At 46.9% G+C, this 15,231-nt stretch overlaps 1 protein-coding gene across 1 annotated transcript in view; it reads right to left on the bottom strand.

Annotated features, from left to right (window-relative positions):
* Window positions 1-859, bottom strand: part of EIF3H (eukaryotic translation initiation factor 3 subunit H) — a 386,817-nt gene extending 385,958 nt beyond the window's left edge. The window contains exon 1 of the mRNA XM_078686862.1: window positions 639-859. Coding sequence (XP_078542988.1) covers window positions 639-782 — 144 coding nt within the window. The 5' untranslated portion in view covers window positions 783-859. The remainder of the gene's footprint in view (window positions 1-638) is intronic.
* Between the last annotated feature and the right edge of the window lie 14,372 nt (window positions 860-15,231).

Below are 15,231 nucleotides of genomic sequence, written 5' to 3'. Positions count from 1 at the left end.
GGTCCAAAGAGATGCGTCAATCTGCTAGGTAATCAGATTTCAGACCAGATATAGCCCAGAAAGAGAGGCGGTACTACTGGATCTACCCACGGCTTTTGATTTAGCCAACCACAAAATCCTACTAAACACTCAGGAAAAGAACAGAGATGAACAGCTTAGTCCTCAACTGGTTTTCCTACCATATGATCAACTGATGTCAACAAGTCAAGACGAACCATCATCTAAAGAGTACCTCAAGGTAACATTCTTTTACAGACTCTCTTCAAAACGTACATGGAACAGCTAATCATCATCTTAAAAACAGACATACATATCTGTAGGAGGATGACACATAGATAGATCTCAGAATTTCTAACTAACAAGATACCCCAGTCCTTAAGCCCTCACAGACACTTTGCTTAAGTTCTGGCATCTTTTCCACCTGAAGCTGAATTGGAAGCCCACATCTCCATGGAAAGTAACTGTACAGCTGAAAATATCGGTAAAGGCTCAAGAATGCTCTGATGTTTAAAAAACGTTCTCTGGTTGGCGAATAAGAGGCAACGCGTGTGTCTGACGAAGATGTGGCCAATCGTGTATTTATCCAAGTCGCGTGGAGAGCAGCTGAGCGGACTACTAGCTGCCTCGCGAGCACTCACCAGCCCGTCGATCTGCACGTGCTTCACAGCACTATCCAGGGACCCAGGAATTGCGACAGTGGTGGGCAGCAAGGGGGTGCCGACAGCTGGAATACTGACAGCGGTGGCGATGGCGCCAGAGACTGGTGCTGGGCGAGTCGCCATGTCTCTGAGATGCAGCAGGAAAAGAGAGAGTAGCGTGAACCGGAAGTAAACGACCCAACCACAGAGTCGGCCTGTACGTCATAGACATGTGGCCGCAGGAGAGCACGCTGCCTGAGTGCAGCAACGCTCAGCCCCGCCCACCGGTGACACAGAGGGCTGTGAATGGTCGACGCTCGAGTCAGATCCAACGTGCTGGTTTCTTACGTACGATAGGGCAGCAAAGTGAGGTGCTGAAAGTGAAGAACCGCGAGTTTCAAATTCCGTGGGGAGGATTGATGGAAAGCACGCGGGTGAAAGAAGAGAGAACAAATTAAAGATTTAAATCGCTATTTAGAGAAGAGCGAAGAAAAGCATCCACTAGAAATTATGGAGAGGGAAGAGAGCATGAAAGAGAGTGGGGTAGAGAAAGGGGAAAGAAGAGGCTGTGATGGGGGGCCGTGCTCATGTAATTATCTAGCGCTGTGGAATCACAGTACACAGCTTCAGTTATTAACCGCGTGGTCCCGACTGCCTGAGCCGGGCCACGCCCCTTTATTATATAGCCAGGCCGTGACGACACGCACCAGCGCTAGCGTGGGTCCTCCGAGCGCGGGTAGAGTGCAACACTTCCCGGCCGGAGGACACTACATTCCTTCCAACCTTTATTAAACAACAAACAAAATACTGAATACATAGGTCTGTTACGGGCTACTATGAAGTTCCAGTCCTTTGGAAGTATTTGGTTCATCACACCATGAACCCTGCCAGGTGGGAGGATGAAGCCGGATTGCTTCGCAGGCCATATCTGGAGTGTTCTCCCCGTGAGGATGGCAGCCTGGGATCATTTCTTGCAAGACCCCTCCCTCTGGAGATCGTGCTGGGAAACTTGGCAAAGCTCTGTCTGGCGTCCCCAGCATCAAAGGGGCGCCATGGTCAGACATGTCCAGATTTTCTGCAGGGATTATCCCTTGGTCACCATCTGGTCTTTCCTCCTGTGGCTTTTGACGTGGTCTGGCATCCAGGTTGTCCGATGGTGGCTGGTCTGGAGTTCTGGCGTGGATCTTTTTGAAGAAAGATATGTTGCGTGTGATTTCCTCCGTTCCTCTTCTGGCTGTTATCATGGTGCCGGTTCAGCGGATAACTGTCCAGGGCTGATGTTCAAATGGAAGCCGGAACTTGCTCCCGGGGTACCTTTCCTTGGCATAGACTCTGTCCTTTACTTGAATAGTCGAAATTCTGGCTCGTTGGTCGGCGCTGGCTTGATCATTGCAGCTGGTCCTGTTGGCTAGAACCTTGTCGGCGTCAATCTGAGACAGGGTCCAGCTTGGGTGATGCGGGATGGTGTCACGCACTACTCGGCCCATGCTTGCCGGCCCCGGAGCTGCCTCGGTCGTGAGATGGGGTGTCAAACGCTATTCGCTCAGGAAACTGTATATGGCTCGCGAAAGGGTTGATCCATCTGCATGTGCAATGCGCATTACCTTTTTGAGAGTGCGCATGAACCTCTCTACTTCCCCATTTGCTTGGGGTCAGCGCAGGGTCACTTTCCGGTGTTTACTTCCCCAGGCTTTTGAGGTAGTCTGCAAATTCTTGCCCCTGGAAGGGTGGGCCATTGTCTGTCTTCACTAGTTCGAATATTCCATGGGTTGCAATGGTTTTCTCGAGTTTTGTGATCACTTCCATGGCTGTCTGACTTCCTGCAATCTCGACTTCGGGGTACTTCGTGTAGTTATCGATGATCACCAGGGCATAGCGTCCATCAGGGAGGTGCCCGAAGTCAGCACTCAAGCACTCCCATGGCCGTTGGGAATTTTCTTCAGTGATGACGGGGTGAGGGCGATCTGGTTGATCTGATGCCTGGCATCATGAGCACGTTCTGACTAACTGTTCAACCAGTGGATCCATCCCCGGGAACCACACCTCGGCCCTCAGCCGACTCTTTGTTTTTACCATGCCTTGATGTCCCCTGTGTGCGAGGTTGTAATGTGCTTAGCTTACATGTTAGTTATTGTAGTACTACTTCTATTTCCATTATTATGTCATTTGGAACTTGGTCTCGAACCAAGGTTCGTCGTGTAAGTACTGTTGTAGAGAGTGTATCTTCAAACATGTTTATGTTTGAAGATGCATCTCTCGTGGTGTGCATTTCTCCTGTTGGCTCAAGTGCAGACGTTTGGTCAGATAGCAGATGAGTCTTCAGGAGAACGGTAGCACTCCCATGAAATGCTATTTATTGGATTAGAAGATTAAATTCCCTTTATTTGGATTACAACTGGGTCAAGCCTCATTCTTCTATCAGCTGTGTACTACAAAATACAATACTTTACAGAGGTCCACAGCTTGTTGAGCTAGGCTTGACGCATTCAAAGCGCCTCAGCCCGACTGAACCTCAACGTGCCCCGCCGCAGCCACATCACCCCCCACCTGAGAGACCTACACTGGCTCCCGGTCGACAAGAGGATCACCTTCAAGCTCCTCACCCACGCACACAAAGCCCTCCACAACGCCGGACCAGCTTACCTGAACTGCAGACTCAGCTTCCACACCCCCACCCGCCAACTCCACTCCGGAAGCCTCGCCCTCGCCACTGTCCCCCGCCTCCAACGAAATACCTCCGGCGGCAGATCCTTCTCCTACCTCGCCGCCAAAACCTGGAACAGCCTCCCGACTCACCTACGGCAGACCCAGGATCTACTCACCTTCAGAAGACTCCTCAAGACCTGGCTCTTCGAGCAGTAGAGGCACCCCCCCCTCCCCTCAGCGCCTTGAGACCCTCACGGGTAAGTAGCACGCTTTACAAGTTCCTTGATTGATTGATTGATTGATGGGATCACCAGTTGCGGGCCTCTGAGTAGACAACCGCTGCTGTCGACCGAAAGTTCATCCTTGACCCACACAATTGACTTCAGTAAACTGCCTTTGCTTGCGGTGTTCGTCTGGTCATGGTGGACTGAATGGGGCGCCAGTCATTCGATTGGACTGGTATTATGGCCAGTTGCAGGCATTCGGCAATCCGGGTGGCTTCTACGATGGTCTCAAGACTCATGGGAAGTGGCCAGGATCTTTCCAATACGAGCCGGACATATTCTTCAGTGTCTTCGGCCTCTTCTTCTTCTGCTTTGGTGGCGGCCCTGGGATGTCTCGAGAGGTAGTCCGCCGGGTTGGATGAGCCTGGTTTGTATTCTATTTAATAGTCATACCCCTGCAGCTGAAGGATCCATTTTTCAATCCTCGGGGGAGGCTTGGATGCTGACCCTTGAAACAGAGGAATGAGAGGCTTTTTAGTCGGTGGACACTGTAAATGGATGGCCGTACACTTATAGGTGGAAATGCCGACAGGCCCAGTTGATGGCGATCACTTCACGCTCTATCTGCGAGTACCTCTGTTCCGTGTCTGTTAGGGAGCGGCTCGCATATGCGATCGGGCCCACTTTCCATTTCCTTGTAACTGCGTGAGCACGGCTCCTAGCCCATATGGGCTGGCGTCCACAGCGACATTGGTGGATCGGGCAGGGTCAAAGTAAGACAGTGTTGTGTCTGCCAACAGGGCTGCTTTGGTATCCTTGAAGGCTTGTTCCTGTTCGGGGCCCCACTGCCACGTGGTGGTGGATTTCGTCAGTTCCCAGAGGGGCTTTGTGAGGTTGGATAAGTCCGGGACAAACCGCCCACAGAAGCTCACCATCCCTAGAAAACTCCTTATTTCCGAGATGTTGGAGGGTGCTGGGGCTTCCTGGACGTCTCGGAGGCCGGGGCCACTCCTTTGTCGAAGAACGTGTAGCCAAATAAGCTGACCTTGTTCTTTAAGAACTGGCACTTATCTCTGTGTAGGGTTAGTCCGGACTCTTTGATCCTCTGGAGAACCCAGCGAAGTCTCCGGTGGTGATCTTCCATCGACGATGCGTATATTAGTAGGTCATCGCTTACGTTCAAGACCCCTGGGAGCCCGCTGAGGACTTCACGGATAGTGTTTTGGAACACCTCCGCGGAACTCAGGATTGCGAAATTGAGGCGTCGGTATCTCCTGAGGCCAAAGTGCGTAGAGAATGTGGTGATGTATCGAGAGTCCGGGTGTAGTGGTAGTTGGTGATAGCCGGACCATCTTCGAAAACCACTTCGCGCCGTTCAGTTCTCCCAAGATGTCATCGATGGTGGGGGTTAGATGACGTTCCCTCTTTACTGCGGCATTTGGGAGGCGCATGTCAACGCAGATGCGGACGTGCCCTGGCTGTTTCAGTTTCCATGCCACTACGATTGGGGACACCCACGGGGTTGGTCCACTGACTTTCTCTATAATCCCTTGCTTCTCCAGCGCTCCTAGCTCTTCTTCAACCTTCTTCCGCAAGTGGAATGCAATACGCCTGTGCCTCAGCACCACCGGTTGGACTGACGGGTCAATGTGGTGAGAGACTTCTTTCCCTTTCAGGCATCCAATGCCTTTGAAGACGTCTTCGAACTCCTCCATGATGGCCTCCAGTTCCTCCTCTTGTACCGCCATAGCGAATGATATTAGCTTCAGCTCTTCTGCTGATTGTCCGCTGATTAGCATTCTGCTTTCTTCCTTGGTCACGTACACTGTGGTGGGTATCTTGAGGTCCTGGTGTCTCAGCTCAGTCTTGAAACCTCCCAGGAGCGGAATGGGTGTCTTCTGTCCATATGCAAATACCCTGATCCTTGCTTCACGTAATGGCGGGCGTGGACTCAGTTGATTATACACGTTGGCAGCCATTAGTTCGATCGAGGCCCCAGTGTCTATGGTGGCTCACATCCTGGTGGTGGATCTTGATTCTGCACCTTGGCAGTTGTCGTCTCTTCCGTCGTGGCTGGTCTACTGCGAACACATAGTGGACAGGGTAGTCTCCCATGTCATCGTCCATGTCATGCCTTTCAGCTACTGTCTGCGCCGCTACTTTCCTTGATTTCGCTGACCAACATACCGCCGCAAAGTGGTTCATCCACCCGCAAGCACTGCACTTCTTCCCTCTCGTTGGGCAGTCTTGCATGCGATGGGGCGTTCCTCCGCAGTAACCGCATTCCTTTTTCCTGTCTTGTTGTCTTTTTCCTGAGTTTTTGGGCCTCACCCCGTTCGCCTTCTCCACCGTGTTGACTTGTTCCGTCTTGATGGGTCGGTGGAGGGCCGCCTCCATGTGGGATGCTATGGCCTGCGACAGTTCTTTTGACCGGCCCAGAGTGAGGATGTCCGCTAGAGACTTGCCGTCCTCCAGAAGGATGTTCACTCTGAGTTTGGACGAGTAGCACCCTTGTATTATCTGACCTCGGATTTCCTCCTGTTCATCTCGAAATCCGCGCGTGCTGGCCAGTTCTTTCAAACGCCTGTGGAAAGAATCTAACGATTCCTCCGCTTCTTGCTTGGCCTGGCGGAAGATGAATCTTTCATAGTCCCTGTTCGCCATCGTATCGAAGTGCGCAATTAGGGCATTGAGAACCGTCACATACTTCTTGGGTGTGGCCTCCACCAGAGTCTTGTAAATACGGTGGATGTCTTTGCCTTCTAGGTGGAGGAGTAGGGCTTTGTGTCTGTCCCGGGCTATGCCTATGAAGTAGTCGCCTGGACGAGTGTGACGAATGCGCAGTCTGGTTCCTTCTCTGTGGCCTGTGGGTGCTAGGCCTCACTGTGCTGTCCTCCTCTCCCCGGGTGCTGGGGGCATGCACGTGTGTGGGCTCTGACAGAGTGTGCAGAGATAGCCCCTTTCCTTACCAGGCGCTCTCGGGGGCTGCAGGGCCCTCACTGGATGTAGCAGATTAGCTAGGGGCACACAGCAGGCCTGCAGGGCAGTTGGCTCCCACGTGGGTTTATAGCCTAGATCAAAGGCTCTCCACCACTTTGGAGATTACAGCCCACTAATTGCACTAATTGTGCTCGTTTCCTCCTTGTCGCCAGTGTGATGGGGGGGGGCGTGCGCATGCAATTATCTAGCGCTGCGGCCGAAGGAATCACAATACACGGCTTCAGTTATTAACCGCGTGGTCCTGACGGCCTGAGCCAGGCCACGCCCCTATATCATATAGCCGGCGCGTGACGACACGCGCCAGCGCTAGCGTGGGTCCTCCGAGCACGGGTAGACTGCAAAGCTACCCGGCCGGAGGACACTACAGACGCAAAGAAGGAAGACAATTTTTCTAGCTTCAAGAATTTTCAATTATGTCAAGGGCACGGAGACGAGGATTTCTGTTCTCTTTTCTTAAAATTTCAGCAATCACATTTAAATAAACAAAACTACACTCCCCATGCACACCATATACTCACATATCACATGCTGCAATCATGACAGGGCAACCCTTATAAGTACTGATGACTTCATTCAGCCCTGCCAAGTATCACACATCAGGTGTTAGACTAACGCATTTTAGCATGGTGGTGCGCATCACCGCACTAAAATGCTAAATCATGCATTTATAGTGCTGGAGCGCTGCTATATTTTGTACTGAGCAAAGCAGCGCGGTTCCGGGCTGCTCTGGGTGCCACAGACTGTTTGATTGACAGTCTGATTGCTGATGCAGGCCTGGGGGCTGGCTCTGTATTCACAGGGGCATTCACGTGACCTGATGGCGTCACGGAGACTGCAAGAATGATTTGCCCAATTGTAAGCTGATACAGGACTTAATGGGCGGCAGTTTAGGTTTCCTAAATAAGTTTGGCAACACGCCAGCCGCTCGCACCACTACCTGTAATGCCGCCAATAGTACGGTGCCTGCGGCATCCAATGAAGAATGCAGCTCGAGGCTGGAGTCGGCCTCACAGCAGCAGTGACTCGTCGCGGGCCACCAATACCGTAGGTTGCTCTGTTAGACTATAACTCGCACTCTCAGGTCTGTAATCCAATATTTAACCTTGCTGAAAATATTTTTTATTTAGTCAGAGCGTCATAACCAGGGTCTGACTTTCAAGCAAACACACAGTACAATAGATAATAAGAACTGCTGGGGGCTTGGTGTGTGTGGATCTCACGTTCTCTTACCCAGAAGGTTCCAGAATGTGATTATGGAAGTTTCCATCCAAGAAATGTAAGGAAATGCATGATTTTAAGCAAAGTTTGAAATTTGCAGGGCATTGTGGGCAAGAAAATGTCGTGGGATGATCCATGTGTAAACTATGACTCTGGCATAGATCTACATGGTTTGCTTTCCCAGCCATGGGTGTGTACTTGGTTTCATGCACCTATGCTGAATGTGAAAGATAAGTTACTGTAGCCTCACCGAACCCCACACAGTACATTGCTGAAGTGGAATCATTGCTTTTGGGTTACTAAAAATCCCTAAACCGGGATCTTGGGTACCATGGTACCAGAAACAAACCTATTTCTCTCTTCACAATATCACACACAAAAATGGTACCAAGAAGAATAGACACTTTTTAACTAAAAGCATTCATTGCAGGAGGATGAACCAGTTTTCAGCACATCTAAAATAACCACAAAGAATATCATAAAAATAGTGAAAATACAAATTGTGAACAATGACAATAAAATTACCATTCTAGCATAATTAAAATGTAATCTAAAGCCTAACACCATAAAACCTACTTCTATGAGTTACATTCGGAGAGCATGGAAAGAAGAACCTGCAATCTAGAATTTCTTAGGGAGAAGCAAAGCATTGCATACCTTCAACATTATTAGAGAGGCCAAAAAGCAGTGTTCCATGTGAAAGGAAAACACATGCCGCTGCAGTGTCCTTTCTCCTAGTCTCAGCTCATTTTCCATATCAGGTGCAATGTAGTATCTTCTTGGTGCGCTGGTAGCAGTCAAGACCGTCTCCAGCAGTATTTTGTGCGATAATATGGGCGAAGGACGTCTCCTAACAAGTAGTCAAGTGCCAGCCCTTTTATGCTATCTCTTATCAATTTGGAATTTCAGACATAAATTCAGGAATTTCTGACATAGATTATTTGCATCAAGGTGCATATCCCTGACATAGCCCGATGATCATATAAAGTAAATAGACGTCAATTCAGACTACCCTGTTTTGGCTATATATCTGTGTTTGCTACTATTTGACCTTGACGTTGTGATAGCTAGACACTTGTCCCAGACTGATATTGCATCAGGTGTTATATCTATATCATTGTCTGAATGAATTGACACTTTGACAGCCCTGGGAACGATAAGGTCAGACAACATCTGCGTCAATGGCAGACATGACAATGATTCTGCATAAAATAGAAAAAATAGCGACTTCCGTTACCTAAGATGGTGTCGGGCCTACTCAAAATGGAGTCTGGCTTTAGGGGCTTTACATCACATGCAAGGCACGCACCCCAGAATCCACTGGATGTCTAGTTTTCAAAAATGTCTGTTGTTAGTAAGTTTCCATGGGTGGCAGCCAAGCCCGGCTCTAAACAATGCAGCTATCCCTATCACTGCTCTCTCTATGTAGCTCTTTAGGATGTTTTGTATCATAGCCTACCCACACTAGTAGGGCACCATTGTTATTGGGAGACATGTGAGAACGCTGGGTGGTAGGAAATTTGTGAGTTCCCGCAGATTCTGGAACTTTCTCACACAGAAATGAATTTTTCTCTCGGTGTACAATGAAAAAACATAGGCTGGTACAGTTTAGTTGTTGGCTCTCGGTTCCTCTGGTTCTGGGATATCCTACAGACCCTTTCTACATAATGACCCCTTACTGAATTAAAAAATTCTATCCACTTTTCAGAAATGTATAGGTGGCCGGTGTCAAAATCGGATGCCAGTAGCACACTAACTGCCCTCAGCGCTTTCCCTAGCTCCGAAACACCAGCAACAAACTACATTTCCCGGCGTCCATTGCGAGCCCACATCACGTGACTTGATGCGACGCCGGGAACGGGTCAAAAGGTGTCAGAAAACAGGCAGCGCGACGATTATTTGATCGTGTTTGCAGAGTAAGACTTCTCTTTCAAGTCTACGCTACCTATGGGCGGTAAGAGTGCTTAGGCTCAAATCCCTGGAACTGCCGCCACAGCTTTTGCTACGGTGACATCTTCACCGTTTTCCAGCGACTCCTCTGTTGGCTGGGATCTTCCGGCTGGCGGTCTTATGCAGAGGAGATTAGGCACCTTCAGTGGTGCTTGGGCTGCCATTTCCTTGTTGGAGAAACCAAAGGATTACCAGTTTCATGCAGGGAGATAAGCGGTGCCCGCGATAATAGAATCCCGAGTTGTGTGGCATTAATTGTGCATTTCAACCTCGGATATGGTCTGATATTGTTGTTTTGGAATATTATGAACCTAAGAACAAACATATATGGGTCAGTAGTTCCTTGTTCCACTTTGCAAGGAATACTGAGTGCGAACATTGAGACATTGCAGGGGTATTGTGTATTAACAACCCTTGTCCTTTATTGTTTGAATTAAGCAGAGACCACCATTTGTTTTCAAAGCCTTTTATACTCTCCTCCATGCTTTAATGTTTTTTTCTTATTTTATATTAAATCCCAGAAGAGAAAGATCGTTAAAAAGGGGTAGTGAAGACACAGACTGGCAGTAACCTGTATGATGCAAGCCTCATTGGTATGTGTTTTGTGAGAGTCTATAAAGCATTGAGGAAGTGTTCAGGGTCGTATGGAATATTATCTCAACTGTTCTTTCTTGTTTTGCTTTAGTTGATGGTGTCGTGTATTTCTATAGGTTCTGAATCGATCCCCCTATTCCTGACCCTATTCTGGTTAAACTACCTAGCTAGTTAACTAACAGTCAGCCCATGAGGCAAGAAATCCCCCATGATGCAGATACCGTTATCTGACGCAGTCACACTACGGCACAGGAACGTGTTATCTGATTAGGTCATAACGCTTGAGATCTAATTAGACAAGCGACATTCCTCCAGCCCCTGATAAGGCATACGACGTTCTCATAACAAATCAAACCTTTTGACAACCTGGAAAATCCGTGCGGCCATTGTTTTGATTTCACAGAGAACTTTTGCGAAAGAATGTGCTAACGAGCAAGTCGTATGACATCTTTATTGACGTACCTATGTCCATCCTTACGTCAATCTCGGCACCTTTAAGGTATAAATATTACCGACCTTGCCCTATGCAAACACACGCGTGGTGACAAGACGGAGCAGCCATACTTGCCGAAGCCGAGAGCAGAAGCAGACCCCGCAGGCAGCAGCCCCGCCTTCCTGACGCGCTGAGAGACGCGCTGCTATCTCAAGCCGAGAGACCCAGCACCGGCGCTTCTGGGCAGCCCTCGCAGGCAGCCTGGAATATCGAGAGCAGAGAAAGAGATACCATTCCTCATTCATCCTAAATTCCAGGTACAGAACTGAATAACCCCTCCTAGAGAATTCTTTAGTTATTCACTTGGCAAAAACAAACTTAACTTAAACTGTAACTTTCTATTCCCGCCCACGCATTAGACTTAGGTCAGGTACACGGGGTAGGCGTATTTAGAAACACCAGTTGAGTACGTTTAGTCAAATGTATATGTGTATGTAAATATATTTTAATCATTTTAAACATCATATGGCTCAGAAACCATATCAATGTTTTTACAGTATTATTTTATACTATTGCTTTTAATGTATGCACTTTACTTAACTATAAGTATTGCAATAATATCGATCCATTTCTCTTGTACGAGAAAAGAGACTGATCAATAAATAACATCTTTTATTGAACACGCACGTCTCTTCCTTTTCTCTACATTCTGGTGAGACTAAGAATGCACGTACTGACTGAGTAAAATAATTGCCTTGTGCTCACACGACTCTTGAGATTGACTCTTGATTAGGGGAGAGCAAAGTTGTCATGTTCTATGGTTGTCAGAAACTAAATCCCTTCTTGTCTAATCAGGGGAGTTAATCCTTCCTTGAACATTCGAGAAAGTTTCTAGCGAACTCTGAGCTTAGCTGGCAAACCCAAAAATTAAGTCTAGTTTCGACAGTAGTAGACCTAGTTAACGTCTGGCCTAGGCCTTTACTGCTGTAGGTACTATTCCAATGCGCAGAGCCTATTGGGAAAATAGGAGCTACACTACATGGCGCCCAACGCGTTCGGAAAGGGCGATAAAACTAACGTAAGACATTTAGAGTAACTCAGTCGTGCTTTCTCACTCAGACCCCTTTTCCCAAATACTCCAAAGACGTCTGGAGTGGGTGAAAGGTTATTATATCCTCCAAAACCTCGCAGGAGGGAACTCCTATGTATGGTTCTTGGTCTAGTCAACGTTGAAGGATAAAACAGTTCCAGAATATTGAGCATCTAATCTCTGTTTCCATAAGAAACCTGATCTGCAAACAAACATAATACCATCCTGTCTGTAAAATGGCAGAGAGTGATGATGAAAGAGAGGCAATTAGATTAGCTACTGAAATAGCAGATGCTGATGCTACCATGCAAACAGCAGACCCGGATATAATACTCATCCAGGTCGCCAAAAGGAGATCTATAACCTTAAAACTTATAGAAAATGGACTGACACCTAGAGGTGGCACAGTCATATTCGTAATTGAGGCACACGAATATCGGCAGACAGAGGTATACTATTCATGGATACATTTTCCAGCAGCAAATGCTGTAACAAAGTACTTCCACTATTACAAAGTAGAGGAACCTCCTAATGAGTACACTCCTTTCGAGGAGGTGGAAGTACCACTCAAATTCCAAGAGCATTTGCTCTTATTTGATGGCGCCCTAAAACATAACAATCACATTACAAGGCTCGGTCCTTTAGGAAGACCAGGAGCAACGTGGCCGGTCCTAGCCGGATACACACCACATCCAGACATCGAAAGAATGCCTGCAGCAGAGCTGTTAATACAGCTAAAACAACTACTAAAAATTCACAGACAATTAGTTCAGTATGTAATGCGGACTTCAACAATTCAGCCAGCGATTAAACTTCCACAGCTGACCCCTCACCAGGGGAACACAAATAAAATTACACCACAGAACATCCAATCCTGCCTAGGTAAAGTTCCAGCTAAACGGGAACAAATACCATTCTGGTTGGCACAGAAAATTACCCAAATAGAGGCGGTGTTTCCTGACACCACCCCATTAGAAAAACACAGGATTCTGACTATATGTCTCCCAATGGGAATCGCACCACACATTGAGGACTGTGACACTTGGGGTACAGTCTTTGCTTCCATCTACACAAAAACGCACGGTGTTCCATCCATTTCGGTAATACCAGATGTGCTAAAACAAATTCAAGATGAATACGGTCCAGAACCTGCTTTAACTCTTGGTATGAAATTACTGAAAGACTTCAAGCAGGTCTCGGCTATATTATTAGCCAATATAAAAGGTGAAGCAGCAAACGTGGCGATCCGCCAGAGGTTAAAAGAGACAGATATAGCAGACCAACCAGCTGAAATTGCCAGAATCATAGAAAAATCCTATGAAGAACTAGGCAGAGATAGTCTAGGTGGAATACCAGTAAAACCGCAACTGACTACAAGTCCAGAAAAAATATTTTTTAATAATAATAATTCACCGAAAAAGAACTGGGATGGAAACAAACAATCCAATCCCAAAGAAAAGAAATTCCAGTCCAGAGGAAGGTCTCCTAGGCGAAGAGAGAAATCTCCAATCCCGAGACAAAGGTCACCCCAGAGTGACCCCTCTGGGAATAGATATAACCTTAGAAATAGGGATAATATTAAAAAACCTGATAGATATCAAGACATTGATACACGTCCCTCTCAATCTTTTCAGAATTCCTCACAGAAATCGGAAAGAAGAGGACGATCAGAAGAGCACGCCAAGTCCAAAGACAAGGAACCTGCTCAACTGAAAAAGAAATTACAATTTCCAAAAAAGAAGGTAGCCAGTATCAAGGTAGTTAACAATGCCGAGAATACTGAGGACACAACTGAAAAACGGAGAGTGGGCTCAGACAATGCTAGACAGCGCAGCAGAGGTGAGCATAGCTCGCAAAGTCCTTATGAATCATCTGGAGACAGTGGACACGAATGAATACCTTCAAGTGGAAACTGCAGATACCAGAATTAGCAAGCCCCACAAGATATACGAGATAACATTACGTATAGAGGGAGATAAGACTAGGAAAATAAGGGGACTATTTTGGGATAACCTCTCCAAGGGTTATGACATCCTTCTAGCTGAAAAAGACTGGCCACCAGAGTTTGTCAGGGAGTGCCCTCATGGCGAAGAAGTAATTATGCCTGCCTTCTCGAATCAAATCCCGATTCATAAAAAATATACACTTGCTAGAAAGTGGGCAGTGGCCTTAGCACCTGCTTTATATAAAAATCATGTAGGATGGGATGAGGATTCTCCTCCTCACAAAATCCAGTTAAAATCACAACCAACTGCACAAAGGCAGTACCCAAATAAGCAAGAAGCTAAAAAACAAGTAAATGAAATACTAGATCAGCTAGAATACCAGGGGGTGATTGAAACTTGCACCTCACAAATGAACAATCCTTTGTTTCCGGTCTCCAAACCAGACAATTCATATCGCCTAGTTTTGGATTACCGACACCTTAACACATGTTGCAAAACTTTTGCAGTGCAAAACTCACACAGTGCTGCACTAATGAATAACATAGTGCGCAAAAAATACAAAACAACCTTGGACATCTCCAACGGATTCTTTTGTCAAAACATAGCACCAGAGAGCAGATATTTAACAGCTTTCTCAGTAAATGGCACTCAAAAACAATTCTGTCGGTTAGCCCAGGGGTACAAGAACAGCCCGGGGGTATTCTCAGCGAGAGTAACAGAATTACTACAACTATATGATGATGAAGCATTATCTTATGTCGATGACATTTACTTAACAGATGATGACTTGGAGACTCACTTGAAAAGAGTGAACACCATAATACTTGGTTTCGCTGCAGAGGGTTACAAATTCAACTTCAAAAAGTCCAGAATTGCCCATCTGACAGTCCTATTCTTAGGATATGAGCTATCAAGTGAAGGTAAAAGCCTGGCAGACAATTTCCTAGAGAAATGTGCCGTTATCCAAGCTCCTAAAACACTAAAAAACCTACAGTCAATTTTAGGTTTCCTAAATTTCGGAAGAACATACATTGCAAATTACGCAGAAAGGGTGAAACCCCTTTACGATCTAATTAAACCAGACTTTAAAAGATCCAGTTGGACTCAAACACACACAGAAATTTTGAGATCCTTACAAACAGACATGCTAATTAAAACAAAATTAGAAACACGTGATAACACACGCAATCTTGTGATCCGAGTCATCCCAGGGAGATGCGGATTCACATACCTGACCTCTAATGAGGGAGAAAAGGTACCAATTGCATTCAAATCACACTTGTACACTAAGGCTGAAATGAAATGTAGCCCAACGGAAAAAATTCTTACAGCAACACAGACAGCTATAGCAAAAGAACGAGCCCTGGCACAAGGTAAAAGAATAATAATCGTGACACCAATACCAGCCTTAGAGGCGGTAACAAAGGCAAGCATTCCAAATGCTAAAGCACTCCATCCAAGATGGATACAATGGGCTAACTCTCTTGCTGCA

The sequence above is a fragment of the Lissotriton helveticus genome, chromosome 4_1 (genome assembly GCF_964261635.1).
Source record: "Lissotriton helveticus chromosome 4_1, aLisHel1.1, whole genome shotgun sequence".
NCBI classification, from domain to species: domain Eukaryota; kingdom Metazoa; phylum Chordata; class Amphibia; order Caudata; family Salamandridae; genus Lissotriton; species Lissotriton helveticus.
The sequence above is the reverse complement of the archived record's forward strand: the minus strand, read 5'-3'. Positions and strand labels throughout refer to the sequence as shown.